At 38.3% G+C, this 12,501-nt stretch overlaps 1 protein-coding gene across 1 annotated transcript in view; it reads left to right on the top strand.

The window, feature by feature from the left end:
- The window catches only part of LOC5570208 (40S ribosomal protein S12, mitochondrial), a 154,418-nt gene extending 149,188 nt beyond the window's left edge, over positions 1-5,230 (top strand). Inside the window, exon 3 of the mRNA XM_001658930.2 lies at positions 4,815-5,230. Within this exon, the coding sequence (XP_001658980.2) occupies positions 4,815-5,176 (362 nt within the window). The 3' untranslated portion in view covers positions 5,177-5,230. The remainder of the gene's footprint in view (positions 1-4,814) is intronic.
- The last annotated feature ends 7,271 nt before the right edge of the window (positions 5,231-12,501 follow it).

The following is a 12,501-nucleotide window of genomic DNA, read 5'->3' as shown; positions in this document are numbered from 1 at the left end:
TTTTATAAGTTCCTCATTGTACCCCTGAAGAAACCCTACGAGGCATTCGCCTGGGAATCCTTCAGAAATTACTTCAAGGATCTACCAAAAAATTTTCCGAGGATTCCCAAAGGAATTTATCCATCAATTTCTTTCAGTATTTTTTTCACGATTTGTCCAAGGAATTCATAAGGAATCGACTTAGATAACCCTTTAGGAGCTCCTTCAGGGATTGCTTTAAAGTTCTTCCAAAGTTATATTAAGGAATTTCTCCAGGGAATTCCCTGGGAATTTCTCCAGGGAATTTCTCCAGTGATTTCTTTGGTGATTCCTCCAAGGATTTTTCAAGATATTGCTCCATTGATTAATAATCTGAATAAATATAAGTGGAATCCCTGGAGGAATTATCTGTTGGAACTTTGCAGAAGATTCCCGGAATACCTAGGGTAAAGAAAGGAAGAATTTATAGTTCAATCCTTCGTGGAGTTCCTGATAGATTCTTTCGTGGAAATATTTATGGTTTTCCAGAAAAAAAATCTTGTGGACTCTTTGGACATTTTTTAATGAATTCCTTGGAGGATAACCCCCCCGAATAAAAAAAAAGAAATCCTGTTAAAACCTTTCAAGTATTTTCTGGTAGAACTACTGGTGAAACACTGGTATATTTTTCTGGCGGGAATTCTAATAATGAAATAATTATAGGAAATACTGGTGAAATCTCTGAAGGAATTACTAGTGGAATCTTTAAAGAAAACGGTGTCAAATACCCGATATGACTGTTACTGGAGGATATACTGGTGGATTCCCAAATCACTAGTTAAATCCTTATATTACCCAGTAAAATCGCTGGAGGAACTCCTGAATACCCGCAAGAATGTCTGGAGATATTCCACGGAAAATTCCTTAAAAAAAATCTGGGAGGAACCTCTTAAGGATTTCCGGGATTAATTCTATAAGGGATTCCGGAAGGATTCTCTAAATGAAATCCTTATAAGAAATTTCTGGTAAAATCTCTGGAGGAATTCCAGATAACCTTCGAGAATCCTTGGAAATATTCTGGGGGGAATTTCTTAAGGCCTCCCGAGATTAGTTCCTTGGGGAAATTCAGGAGACATCCCTTGATTAATTCTGGGAGAAATCCCTTGAGGCCTTTCAGGAGGAATCCTTTGAGGTATTCTGTGAGGACTCCTTTGAAGAATTCCTGGAGTAATCTCTTGAGAAATGCCCTAGAGAAACCAACGGAAGACAATTCTGATAGAATTCCTCAATAAATTCCGGGAGGAATCCGTGGTAAATGACCTGATGGGCCCAGAATAACCTTAGAGGAATTCTTGAACGAACGTTTCCCTAGAAGAACTTCTGATGTTATCCATTCAAGAACCCCTAATGGAATCCCAGGAGAATTCCTAATGAAATCCCTGGAGGAACTCCTGATGAAATCTTCAAAAGAACTCCTGATGAATCTCTGGAGGAGTGCCTGCTGAAATCTCTGAACTAACGTTCAATGTAATCTCTGGAGGAACTCCTGATGGATACTCTGTAGGAACTTCTGTTGAACTTTCTGAAGGAATTACTGATAAGGTTCCAGAAGGAATTTTTGATGGAGGATCCTAATATAATCTCTGGAAGAATTCCAGGTGGAATCTTCGAAGGAACTTCTGATGGAATCTCTAAAGGAACTCGTGATGCAATCCCAGGAGGAATTCCTGATAAGATTCCCGATGGAAATCCTAAAAGAATTCCTATAGGAACTACTCATGATATCCCTAGAAGACATCCTGATGAAATTCCTCGACGAACTCCTGATATAGTTTCTGAGGAACTCCTGATTGAATCTCTGGAGGAATTTTAGGTGGAATCTCTGAAGGAACTCTTGATGGAACCCCTGGAAGAACTCCTGATAAAATCCCCATAAGAACTCTGATGGAAACCCTAAGGGCATTGCTGATAGAATCTCTATAGGTACTCCTGATGGAATCCCTGGAGAAACTCCAAGAGAAAATCCTTGGAAAAATTCCTAAAGATATTCTTGAAAAACTCCTGATGGATTCTCTGGAGGAACTCCTGATGAAATCCCTAGTAGAACTCCTGGAGGGATTCCTGATGGAACCCAAGTAACATTAGTAGCTGAACAACAGTTAATTCAGCTAAAATTTGCTTCAGAGTGAGTTGTTCAACTGTCGTTCGACTAAAATGTTTGTTGGGAACTCCTGATGAAACCCATTGAAGAGCTTTAGTATCAACCCCTAGAAGTAATCCTGATTGAGTTCTTCGAAGAACTCCTGATATAATCTATGAAGGAACTTCTGAAAGAATGTCAGGACGAATTCCAAGTTGAATCGCCGATGAAACTCTTGACGGAATCTCTGGAGGAACTCCTGATAAAATCCCAATAAGAACTCTAATGGAGATCCTAGAGGTACTCTTGATAGAATCCCTATAGGAACTTTTGTTGGAATCCTTGGAGGAATTCCTTAAGATGTCCTGGAAGGTACTCCTGATGGAATCCCTGGAGAAACTCCTTAAGAAACTTCTGATGGAGTATCTGGAGGAATTCCAGATGGAATCCCTGAAGGAACTCCTGTTGGAATCCCTCGAAGGACTGCTTATGACATCCCCAGAAAAACTCTTGATGGAATCCCTAGCGAAATTTACGATGGAATTCTTAGAGGAACTTCCGGTTTAATCCCTAGAGGAACATCCAATGAAACCCCAATAAATGAAATCCTTCGTGGAATTCATGATAGAATGATGAGAAGTACTCCTGATGGAATTCCTGGACGAGCTCGTGTTTAAATACCCACAAAATCTCCTGACCCCTAGAAGAACTACTGATGGAATCTCAGTAGGTACTCCTGATGAAGGAGGAAATTTTGATGTAGTTCCTGATGGAATCCCGTGAAGAATTCCATGTGAACTTTCGGAAGAAATTTCTAAAAGGAATCCTTACAGGAATTCCTAATTAAATCACTAGTAAAAATCATGATTGAACACTTGGAATTACCAATGAAATTCAAGAAGAAATTTTGGTAGAATTCCTAAAGAAATTCTTGCAGCGTTACCTGGGGGAATTCCTGGTAAAATACCTTGTAGGAATTCATGTTACAATCCATGGAGGAATTCCTTATTGAACTTATGATGGAATCACAGATAGAACTGCTGGTGGATTTGGTAAAGAAATAAGTTAAAGATTGTGGGAAAACGCTAGTGAAAAATATAGAAACAAGAGCTCACATTTGCTAGATCACCATGGCGTCGACGCTGCGTAAATTCACGCATTTTGAATTTCCATTCATCTGCATCGCTACTTCATGGAACGTCGAAACTTCAATTTGGCAAATAGTGGCCCAAAGTCACCCCGAGTGGGTCAATATCACCCCGAAAGATGGTATCTAACCCCGAAAGATGGTATCTAACCTGTTGGCCAAGAACCTGTTTACGGATCGGTTCTAGAAATCTTTCGTCCTCCAGAATTTCGTCTATGTTTCTTTGCGCATTGTTTCAGGGATCTTGGAAGTATTGAGGAGTTATCAAATAATCCCACCTAACACCTTCCAAGGCATCAATCAAAACTGTACTGTGATTTTTCTGGAACCTTGATGATGGTGTTTAATTCGACTCGGTTCAGCATCTACTTGATGCAAATCTTTAAAAAAATGAAAAAAAAAAAAAGAAATTGATCTCAACTGGTTAACTGCAACCAAACGTATTGATTGTGCGATGATTATCCGTTTTGCGTACGTTTTCCATTTTAGTACAAACCGGATCAAACGGATTGATAAACGCAAACTCAAACGCAAAACGCAACGTATCCATTGTGCTCCGGCCTTTACGCCTGATACACAGGCAGTCTGCTAACCAAAAATAAGCTTTTCTGCCATAAAATTACGTTACCCCTATACCTTTCGACATGAACTGCGTAGATGCAGGGGTATATGCGGTCCTGAGACGAGACTCGCGAAGACGGTCTTCTTTTTCTGTGATTGCTGAGTTTTTTCTTATTCCACTTTGTGTTTATACCAATTATGCGCAAGCCGTTCAAATCCTCACATGAACCTCTCAGCAAAAAAAGATTGAGTTTGCATCACATCGAATCATAAATAGCCGTTTGAGTAAAATTTCATGCCAGCAAACGTAGCAGACATTAGAAATAATTAATCTTCTGCTTAGATTTATCAGCAACTTTGGAAAAAACTGCTCCGCTGACTGAGATTTTCAATAATGATTTACTTTGAACACAATACTTTTCACTTTTTCAGCCATAAAAACGGGGGGCTGCATTTGACGTTTCGTGAGAGGGGAAACTGGGCTGCATATGACGTTGATATTTTTCCTCTTCGCGAGTCTCTCTCAGATGCGGTCTACAGTGGATCAGCTTTAAATGCAACATCAATTGTCCTCCCTCTTCCCCTCATTGGTCTGCATTCTGACGTGGCAGGCGTCATTGTTGCCTTGGGTGTCTGTTAGTCCCAAGCAGTCATCTGGTTGGTTCCTTGTGCAAACGCAGCTGATCTGGCGATACTGGGGTAGCAATCATGGATTACCAATCAAGCTCAAGCACAAGATCCAGTCAATTAGTTTACTTCGCGAATGAATGTATAAGATACCTTTTCAAATAGTATTGTAGGAGAAAAACGTCGTGATTTTGTTTTATAACCAAGAGATTCCAAAGGTTTCAAATTACTACATCTAGAACGCTATATTTGGATGCGAATCCTATGGAAATGTGACAATTTGATACTTTTGCTAGCTTATAGTATCTATCATAATAAATTGATTACCAGCTTTTTAACAATTCTAACCTCCCAATTTCCCTCTCTTATCCATCATTTCAGCATTCTCCTCATTCCTGCAGCGCGGAACGATGGCCACACTGAACCAAATGCACCGCACCGGGCCGCACATCAAGGAGCGTCCGCCGCGGCAACCGCTGGACGGTAAACCCTTCGCCAAGGGTGTCGTCCTCAAGACACTGATCAAGAAACCCAAGAAGCCCAATTCGGCCAACCGGAAGTGCGTTCTGGTACGGCTCAGCACCGGCAAGGAACTGGTGGCGTACGTCCCGGGCATTGGCCACAACCTGCAAGAGCACAACATCGTGCTGGTGCGCGTCGGAAGGATGCAGGATTTGCCCGGTGTCAAGATCAAGTGCGTCCGCGGTAAGTACGATCTGGCGCATGTGATTAAGCAGAAGTAGTTCTAAAAGTTAAATGTGTAACCGGCAATTGATCGAAGAAAGATGTTCAAATGAGTTGCTGTTGTTGGTGAGAAATGATATGGGTAGAACAAAAAGAAAGCCTTGGTCAAAAACGGATGCGGTTCTCTCAATATAGGAAAGTTAACTTTTTCTTTACCAGCCTCCTGAATAAGACCATTCAAATTAAAGCAACGTTGCAAACAAAAGTTTTTTGTAGCTTTTGAATTGATCGATTTAGGGCCGATTTTTTCACCACGGCTTAAGCCGTAAACCACACTTACCCATATAGTTAAACTAGATTTAAGGCCTAAGCGGTGGTGAAGAAATTGTCTCTTATAAGCGGTTTCTTCACCACCGCTTAGACCTTAAACCTGGTTTAATCGTATGGGTAAACGTGGTTTACGAACTAAGCGAAGGTGAAGAAATCGGCCCTTAGAGCTTTGTTTTTCCTACAAACTTAAATTATTTTACGGATTCCTGTGAAATCTCAACAGCTGAACAGTTCGGTAATAGTAGTTTACGGAACAAATTGCAGAATGATGATTTTTACAGCACAAGTCGTAAATATATCCTACGAGGCTTGCCGGATAATTACGAAGAGTACAACGAGTACAACATTTTTTGCAATTTCTTAGAAGACCAGTTGAGGGTATCAGAAATTATATCGGAATGCATTCACCATTATTTTACAATTTCTAAAAAAAAATGTTGCGTTATGATTCATTACGCAACTCAAAACAGTTGCGTACTGAGAAAGCGTTGCGTAATGATTCATTACAGCACTGGTTTCAGTTGCGTAATGACTATTCCCGCACTGCATACTTCAGTGCAGGAAAGTAGGCCGTTTCATGACAGATTGGCGTGATGAAAAACAGCCTATTACGATGAGAAATTGCAAAATAGTAGTTTACGTAACAAGTTGCAGAATGACGATTTTTACAGCACGAGTCGTACATTTGTCCAACGAGGCTTGCCGAGTTGGATAACTACGACGCACCGCATACTTCAGTGCAGGAAAGTAGGCCGTATCATGACAGATTGGCGTGATGAAAAACAGCCTATTACGATGAGAAATTGTAAAAAATAAATAAACGGAGTACCGTACATTTTTACAGTATTCGGTAAAACATCACCGGAATCCGTCAAATTCCGACGAAATTACGGTGTTTTATTTCACCGAACTGTTCAGCTGAGTTTACGGTGAAATTCACCGATTTCCGGTAAAATAAGCTTAGTATGTGTGTTGACATTAAGTCTGACTCCAGCGTGTTTAATTCTAATATCTCATCAAAGTTGTCTATGAACCAGCTTTGAAAAACGCGTTATTTAGTAAGTGAAGAAACTAGCTATCTGTTTTCTTCACTTACTATTCGAACTATTTTCTTTTTTGTTTTATTTTTCAATTATTGGTTTTAAAAACATCATTAGAATGTTGTTACATATCATCCTTATGGAATCATAAGATATCGTGACTACAGAACGGTCCACTTAAAAGTTGTTTTCTGTAGGGCTGGAACCTGTGCGCCGAAATATTTTTAATCGGCGGCGATGTGAGGGCATTTTTGTACCGGCGGCGGCGGCGTCACGTTGTTAACAAGTTTCGGCGGCGGCGACATCGGCGTGAAGAAAATTGAACACAACAAGTTTGAAAATTGTCTTCTTTTCTACGACGTAACGTTCCTACTGGTACAAAGCCTAGGCTAGCCTACTTCTTAGCTTGGTTTTCTACAAGCACTTCCACAGTGAGAGCTTTCTTTGCCAAAGTTGCCATTTGCACATTCGTCTGTCATGTGGCTGGTACGTTACTACTTCATGCCCAAGGAAAGTGATACGTACGATGATACTCTTCTTCTTCTTTGTGGCGTTACGTCCCCACTGGGACAGAGCCTGCTTCTCAGCTTAGTGTTCTTATGAGCACTTCCACAGTTATTAACTGAGAGCTTACTATGCCAATGACCATTTTTGCATGTGTATATCTTGTGGCAGGTACGAAGATACTCTATGCCCTGGGAAGTCGAGAAAATTTCCATCACGAAAAGATCCTGGACCGACTGGGAATCGAACCCAGACACCTTCAGCATGGCTTTGTAGCCGCGGACTCTAACCACTCGGAAAAAGGAAGACGCATACATGGAAAAAAATCCATTGCCGGATTCATGAACAAAAAGTCATGATTTCATAAAATTTTATGTTTCATGATATCATGACTAAAAGTCATGAAATCGTGACTATTATGCAAGAGTTCGTATGCTCATGGCGTTACACAAATCTAACTGTCACTTTATTCACCTTAGTCAACGTGTCTCATGGCGATCGGTGATCTTTTCTAGTGAAATTATAAAAATGTTCTGTTTTGAAAAAGTTTAAATTCTTCGGAACCCTGTCGATGACATTCTTGGTGAAATTCTCGTGATTTCTCGCATTTTTTCACGACACAATCAATGTAATTACTTAATCCTGACTTTGCAGAACCAGGAAATGTTTGAATTTGTGCGAAGATTTTGCTTGACAAGCTCGTCGGCGATTTTAACTGTTCGAAAGTGATGCATACTCCACGTTCTATGACAGAGCAGGTCACAAAAGGCCTTCGGCAGCCGGATTATCCAGTTCCACTTTCCACATCCGCAGAGTTGTTAAGGAGTGTTCCATGACTCATACAATCCGCCAGCCCAGGGACCATTTACCAATTCAATTGATGCTCGAAACAACATTTTGCGTACAAACCTATCCAACCCCCGAATGTTCGCGTTCCTGCTAAAGATGTCACACTCGTTGACATTTGTGGAATGTTTTCACGGTTTATTACGAAACTATCGGCATAAAAGCAGTAACAGTTTTAATCTTTATTTAATTTGTTTACCAATGGCAAATATAAACTAGGATCTAAATTGACGTATAATGTTTCGTTTTCATGAACTGAGTTCATGATTCAGGGATCCTGCTTCATGATTTCATGACCGAAATTGCCACTTTTCGTATCAAAAATAGGAATCATAAACGACAGATGACTAAATCCATGAATAGTGCTTATGTTTCCATGAATTTTATTCATGTTTCCAGCATACATGCTTCATGATTTGAGAATTCATTTTTCTTCGCTAAAAATTGAAAAAGTAACGTACAGCCGGCGTTACGGTAAAATGCTTCATGATTTCATGACTTTTGGTCATGGTGTATTTTCATAACATTAAAACACACTTTCCTCCCGAAATCATGACTCTTTCTCCTGTTTTAGAGTACCGCATTTTTACCCGTGTATATATAAACTACAATAAAAACGATGAAACAGTTAATGCACCATCACAATAATTCAAATAATACAGCGATTTAAATTGTTGCCCCGTATTCGCTTATCTGTAATATTTTTTGAAGGATCTTGAAATATTTACAAAAAAATCCTGAAAGCAAGAATTATTCATTATTTTTAATCTCTGGACAAAATCTAAAAAGAGTTCCTGGAAGAATCATTGCGAACAATATTTATTTATTTATTTCGTCAATCAATAGTAGACTACACGTTTGCTTAATTCTATGTTGTATTATATCTTAAGGAATTAAAATATTGTCTTAGCTTCATTCGCGACATGGTCAGATCAATTTCTGTGCAATGCTGATTATAAAGAGACATCATTCGATTCATTGGGCCGAATTTTGCATAGCTAGTTCGATGATTATTTGATGCAAACAAATTCCGATTTCTTAACTGTCTAGCGGGTGTGTAGAAATTCAAACATGATAAAAGATTGGTGGAATTAATACGCTGCGATACAATATCATTGACAAATGAAATCATGGCTATTTCGCGACGCTCATTTAAGGTTTGAATATCGATAAGCATGCATCGAGCCTCGTAAGATGGCAGTGGAAACGTTGTCCAGCCTAATTTGCGTAAGGCATATAAAATAAATTGTTTCTGTACTGATTCGATTCTATCACCATGTGTTTCTATATGTGGAGACCACACAATACTACAATATTCTAGAACTGATCTTACATAAGCAATGTACAAGGTTTTAATCGTATATGGATCCCGAAAATTGTAGCTAAAACGCTTAATAAAGCTCAACATATTGGTTGCTTTATGGATAATCGTATTATAATGATCAGTAAAGCTAAGTTTAGAATCTAATATGACACCTAAAGCTTTAATATTATCGCACTTTTGAACAATTTGATTTCCTAAAGAGACAGTAATCTGTGGTGTATTCCGTTTTCTGCTGTATGTGATTAAATTACATTTTTTGACGTTTAATTGAGGTAAGCTTTTGCTACACCATTTATCAAATATACTTATTTCATTCAGATAAATGTCGCTATCTTTGTTGCTACTGATTTCCATATAAAGTTTCATATCGTCGGCATAAATCAGAATTTTAAGATGTTTAAGCACATATGAAATATCGTTAACAAATAATATAAATAACAATGGACCTAAATGCGAACCTTGGGGAACTCCTGATGTAACGTGAACAGGTTTAGACATTTTTCCCTCAAATCTAACTATTTGTTGGCGATCTGTTAAATAAGATTCAATCCAGTTGAGGAGTCTCATAGCGATTCCCATTTTATTGAGCTTGAAAATCAACATAGGAATGTCTAGTCTGTCAAATGCCTTACTAAAATCGGTGTAAAGTGCTTCGACGTGGTTACCTCTATCCATTGCATTCAAAGTGTAATTTACAAATTCCAAAAGGTTAGTTGTAGTAGAACGACCTTTATAGAAACCATGTTGTGTATTCGTTATTCTATGTTTTATTTGGCTAAACACATTTTCATTTATAATTGATTCAAATAGTTTTGGAATGGATGAAATAATAGCAATTCCACGATAATTTCGAACATCAGATTTTCTACCAGACTTGTAAATGGGTATGAGATACGATCTTTTCCATTCTTTTGGAAACCTGCTCATTTCAAGCGACTTGTTGAATAGCCAAAATAATGGTGCTGTAAATTCATTAGCTAAGTTTTTCAGTAAAATATGTGGATTCCATCTGGCCCTGATCCTTTGGTGGAATCTAAATTCTTCAGTCCTGTTAAAATGTCCTGTACCAGTATTTGACTTACACCGATATCGCTTGTAAAATCAGGAAAATTAGAAAAATATTCTAAGTCACGATCTTTATCCGAAAAGTTAGTAAAAGTCTCTTGGAAAAAAGTAGCAAAAAGATTGCACATACCATCTGGATTATCAGCTGCTCTATCATCCAATGTCATTTTAGATGGAAAATTGTTAGACTTCATCTTCGATTTAGCATAATTGAAGAAATTCCTAGGGCAAGATTTTAAATCATTTTCTATTTTTGTGTTGTACTCTTCAAGTGCAGCGGATATGGCTTGATTAAGTTGGTTGACAATATACAAATAATTTTCTAAACTTTCTCGAGATTTTTGTTGCCTGTAAATTTTGTGAGCCTCTTGCTTACGATTTTTTGAATTAGTTATTTGCTTATTAATCCAAACAGGGTTTTCTACGGCGTCTTCGCAATAAAGGAACTTCCTTCTGAATAATTTCCGACAAAATTGAATAAAAATCCGTCACTGCACTTTCTAAATCTCCTTGGTTTTTCAAAACGGATTGCCAATCTATTCTATTTAATTTTTGTTTAATTCCGTCATAATTAGCGTTTTTATAATCAAAGAAATTCTCAAAGTCACAGTTGTCCGAATTGTGATTATTGTGAACAAAAATTGAGTACTCAATAGCTGTGTGAAATGCTTCATTTTTCCATAGTGGAGAAACAGATTCATTCACACAGAAATCTTCCATAATGTTTGAGAATAAGAAGTCCAAATAACAGTTTTGCCGGTTTTTCACATGATTTATTTGATTTAAACCTGAAAATGCAGCTTTCTCAAAAATAAATTGTAATGTTTCATTTTCACCGACAACCGGAAGCAGAATGCTTTCGTTTTCGGAATCACGAATAAAATCAGCATTACGCTGATTAAAGTCGCCATAGATATGCACTTTGAATTCTGGAGATAACTGGGATACAATTTCTTCAGCAGTTTAAAAGAAAATTTCATATTATGATGATTTGCAAGCTTGGTCTGGCGGAAAATACACAGAAGCAAATATATGTGTTTCTCCGGCGATGTGTGCTTTCACTCACACATGTTCAAATTCTTTATGTTTTGATGAAATAATTAATTCTGAATTGAATTTAGTAGATATTGCGATGAGAACTCCACCACCAGACATTCTTTGGGTAAGGACCAAATCTCGGTCATCTCTGAATACATTAAAACTATTACCAAAAACTTGTTCACTTTTAATTTTTTCATTCCAACTAGTTTCAGTGCCCAAAACAACTGAGAAGGATGAAGTTAGAATTCTTTTATAAATTTCGTTCATTTTAGATGCACTCTTCATGCGATTAAAATTTTGGCAATATACTAAAATTTCGGTAGCATTTGCTTCTGAAGAAGTTGATGGTAACACATCCCTTTGCATAACATTATTTGAAAGTTCAGATCTATTATTAGATACATTGTCATTATTTAAAATATTACCAACTAGTTGTTCATCAGCCACGATTGGATCGTCAGGGTCTACGTCTGAGGACTGCGTCAAGTTGATCGAAAACACGTTTTTTCACAGGAGCACGAGGAACAATGCTGCGAAAAGGAGTTTCTTAAGGCAGGACCAAACAACCAGTTCGAACTAGATGTTGAGCACGAAGGGAATGCATCATCGACAGGATACGGATTCAAAATTTCGCCTCTCTGAAATTTGATCCTACGTTGCTTAACTGGCTGGAGGCTTGGAAAAAGTCAGCTTTGCTGCCGCGAGTAAATCCTTATCCGAGGGAAGACCATTAGAAACCGCTCCATTGCTTCTGCGGTTCATGTTGCTATCGTTGTAGTTGAACCATTTTTGTGAAGTATTGTTTTTCATATTTTCGCGTTCATTTTTACTTCTGGTTGGAGGGAGCTTGTGAAAAAATGGAGTTTGTTTTTCGATTGGTACTGTTGTTATGGCCTCTGTGTTTATTCGCTTTCTTCCGTTTTTGGGCCTTTTCCTTAGTTTTTTGCTGTGATGCACGACGCTGCTGACGATTGTCATATTCTGTCCAATCAGAGCGCCAAACCTTTTTTGTTCCTAGCAAACGCCAACCTGCAGTGCCATTCGACTTTCGACCCGGGTTCAAATTAACTGGGGGTTGACTCATCTTCCACGAATCGAACAGCGCCAATATTGGTTTGTGGTGAGTTAACAGTATCGATTAAAACTTTAACTTCACTCAAAATTTCATTGCCGATCGATTGCATTTCAACTATCGCATCCGTTGTCATGTGTGGCTGACTGGCATTATGATCGT

This window comes from Aedes aegypti, chromosome 3, assembly GCF_002204515.2.
Source record: "Aedes aegypti strain LVP_AGWG chromosome 3, AaegL5.0 Primary Assembly, whole genome shotgun sequence".
Taxonomy (NCBI): Eukaryota; Metazoa; Arthropoda; class Insecta; order Diptera; family Culicidae; genus Aedes; species Aedes aegypti.
The sequence above is the reverse complement of the archived record's forward strand: the minus strand, read 5'-3'. Positions and strand labels throughout refer to the sequence as shown.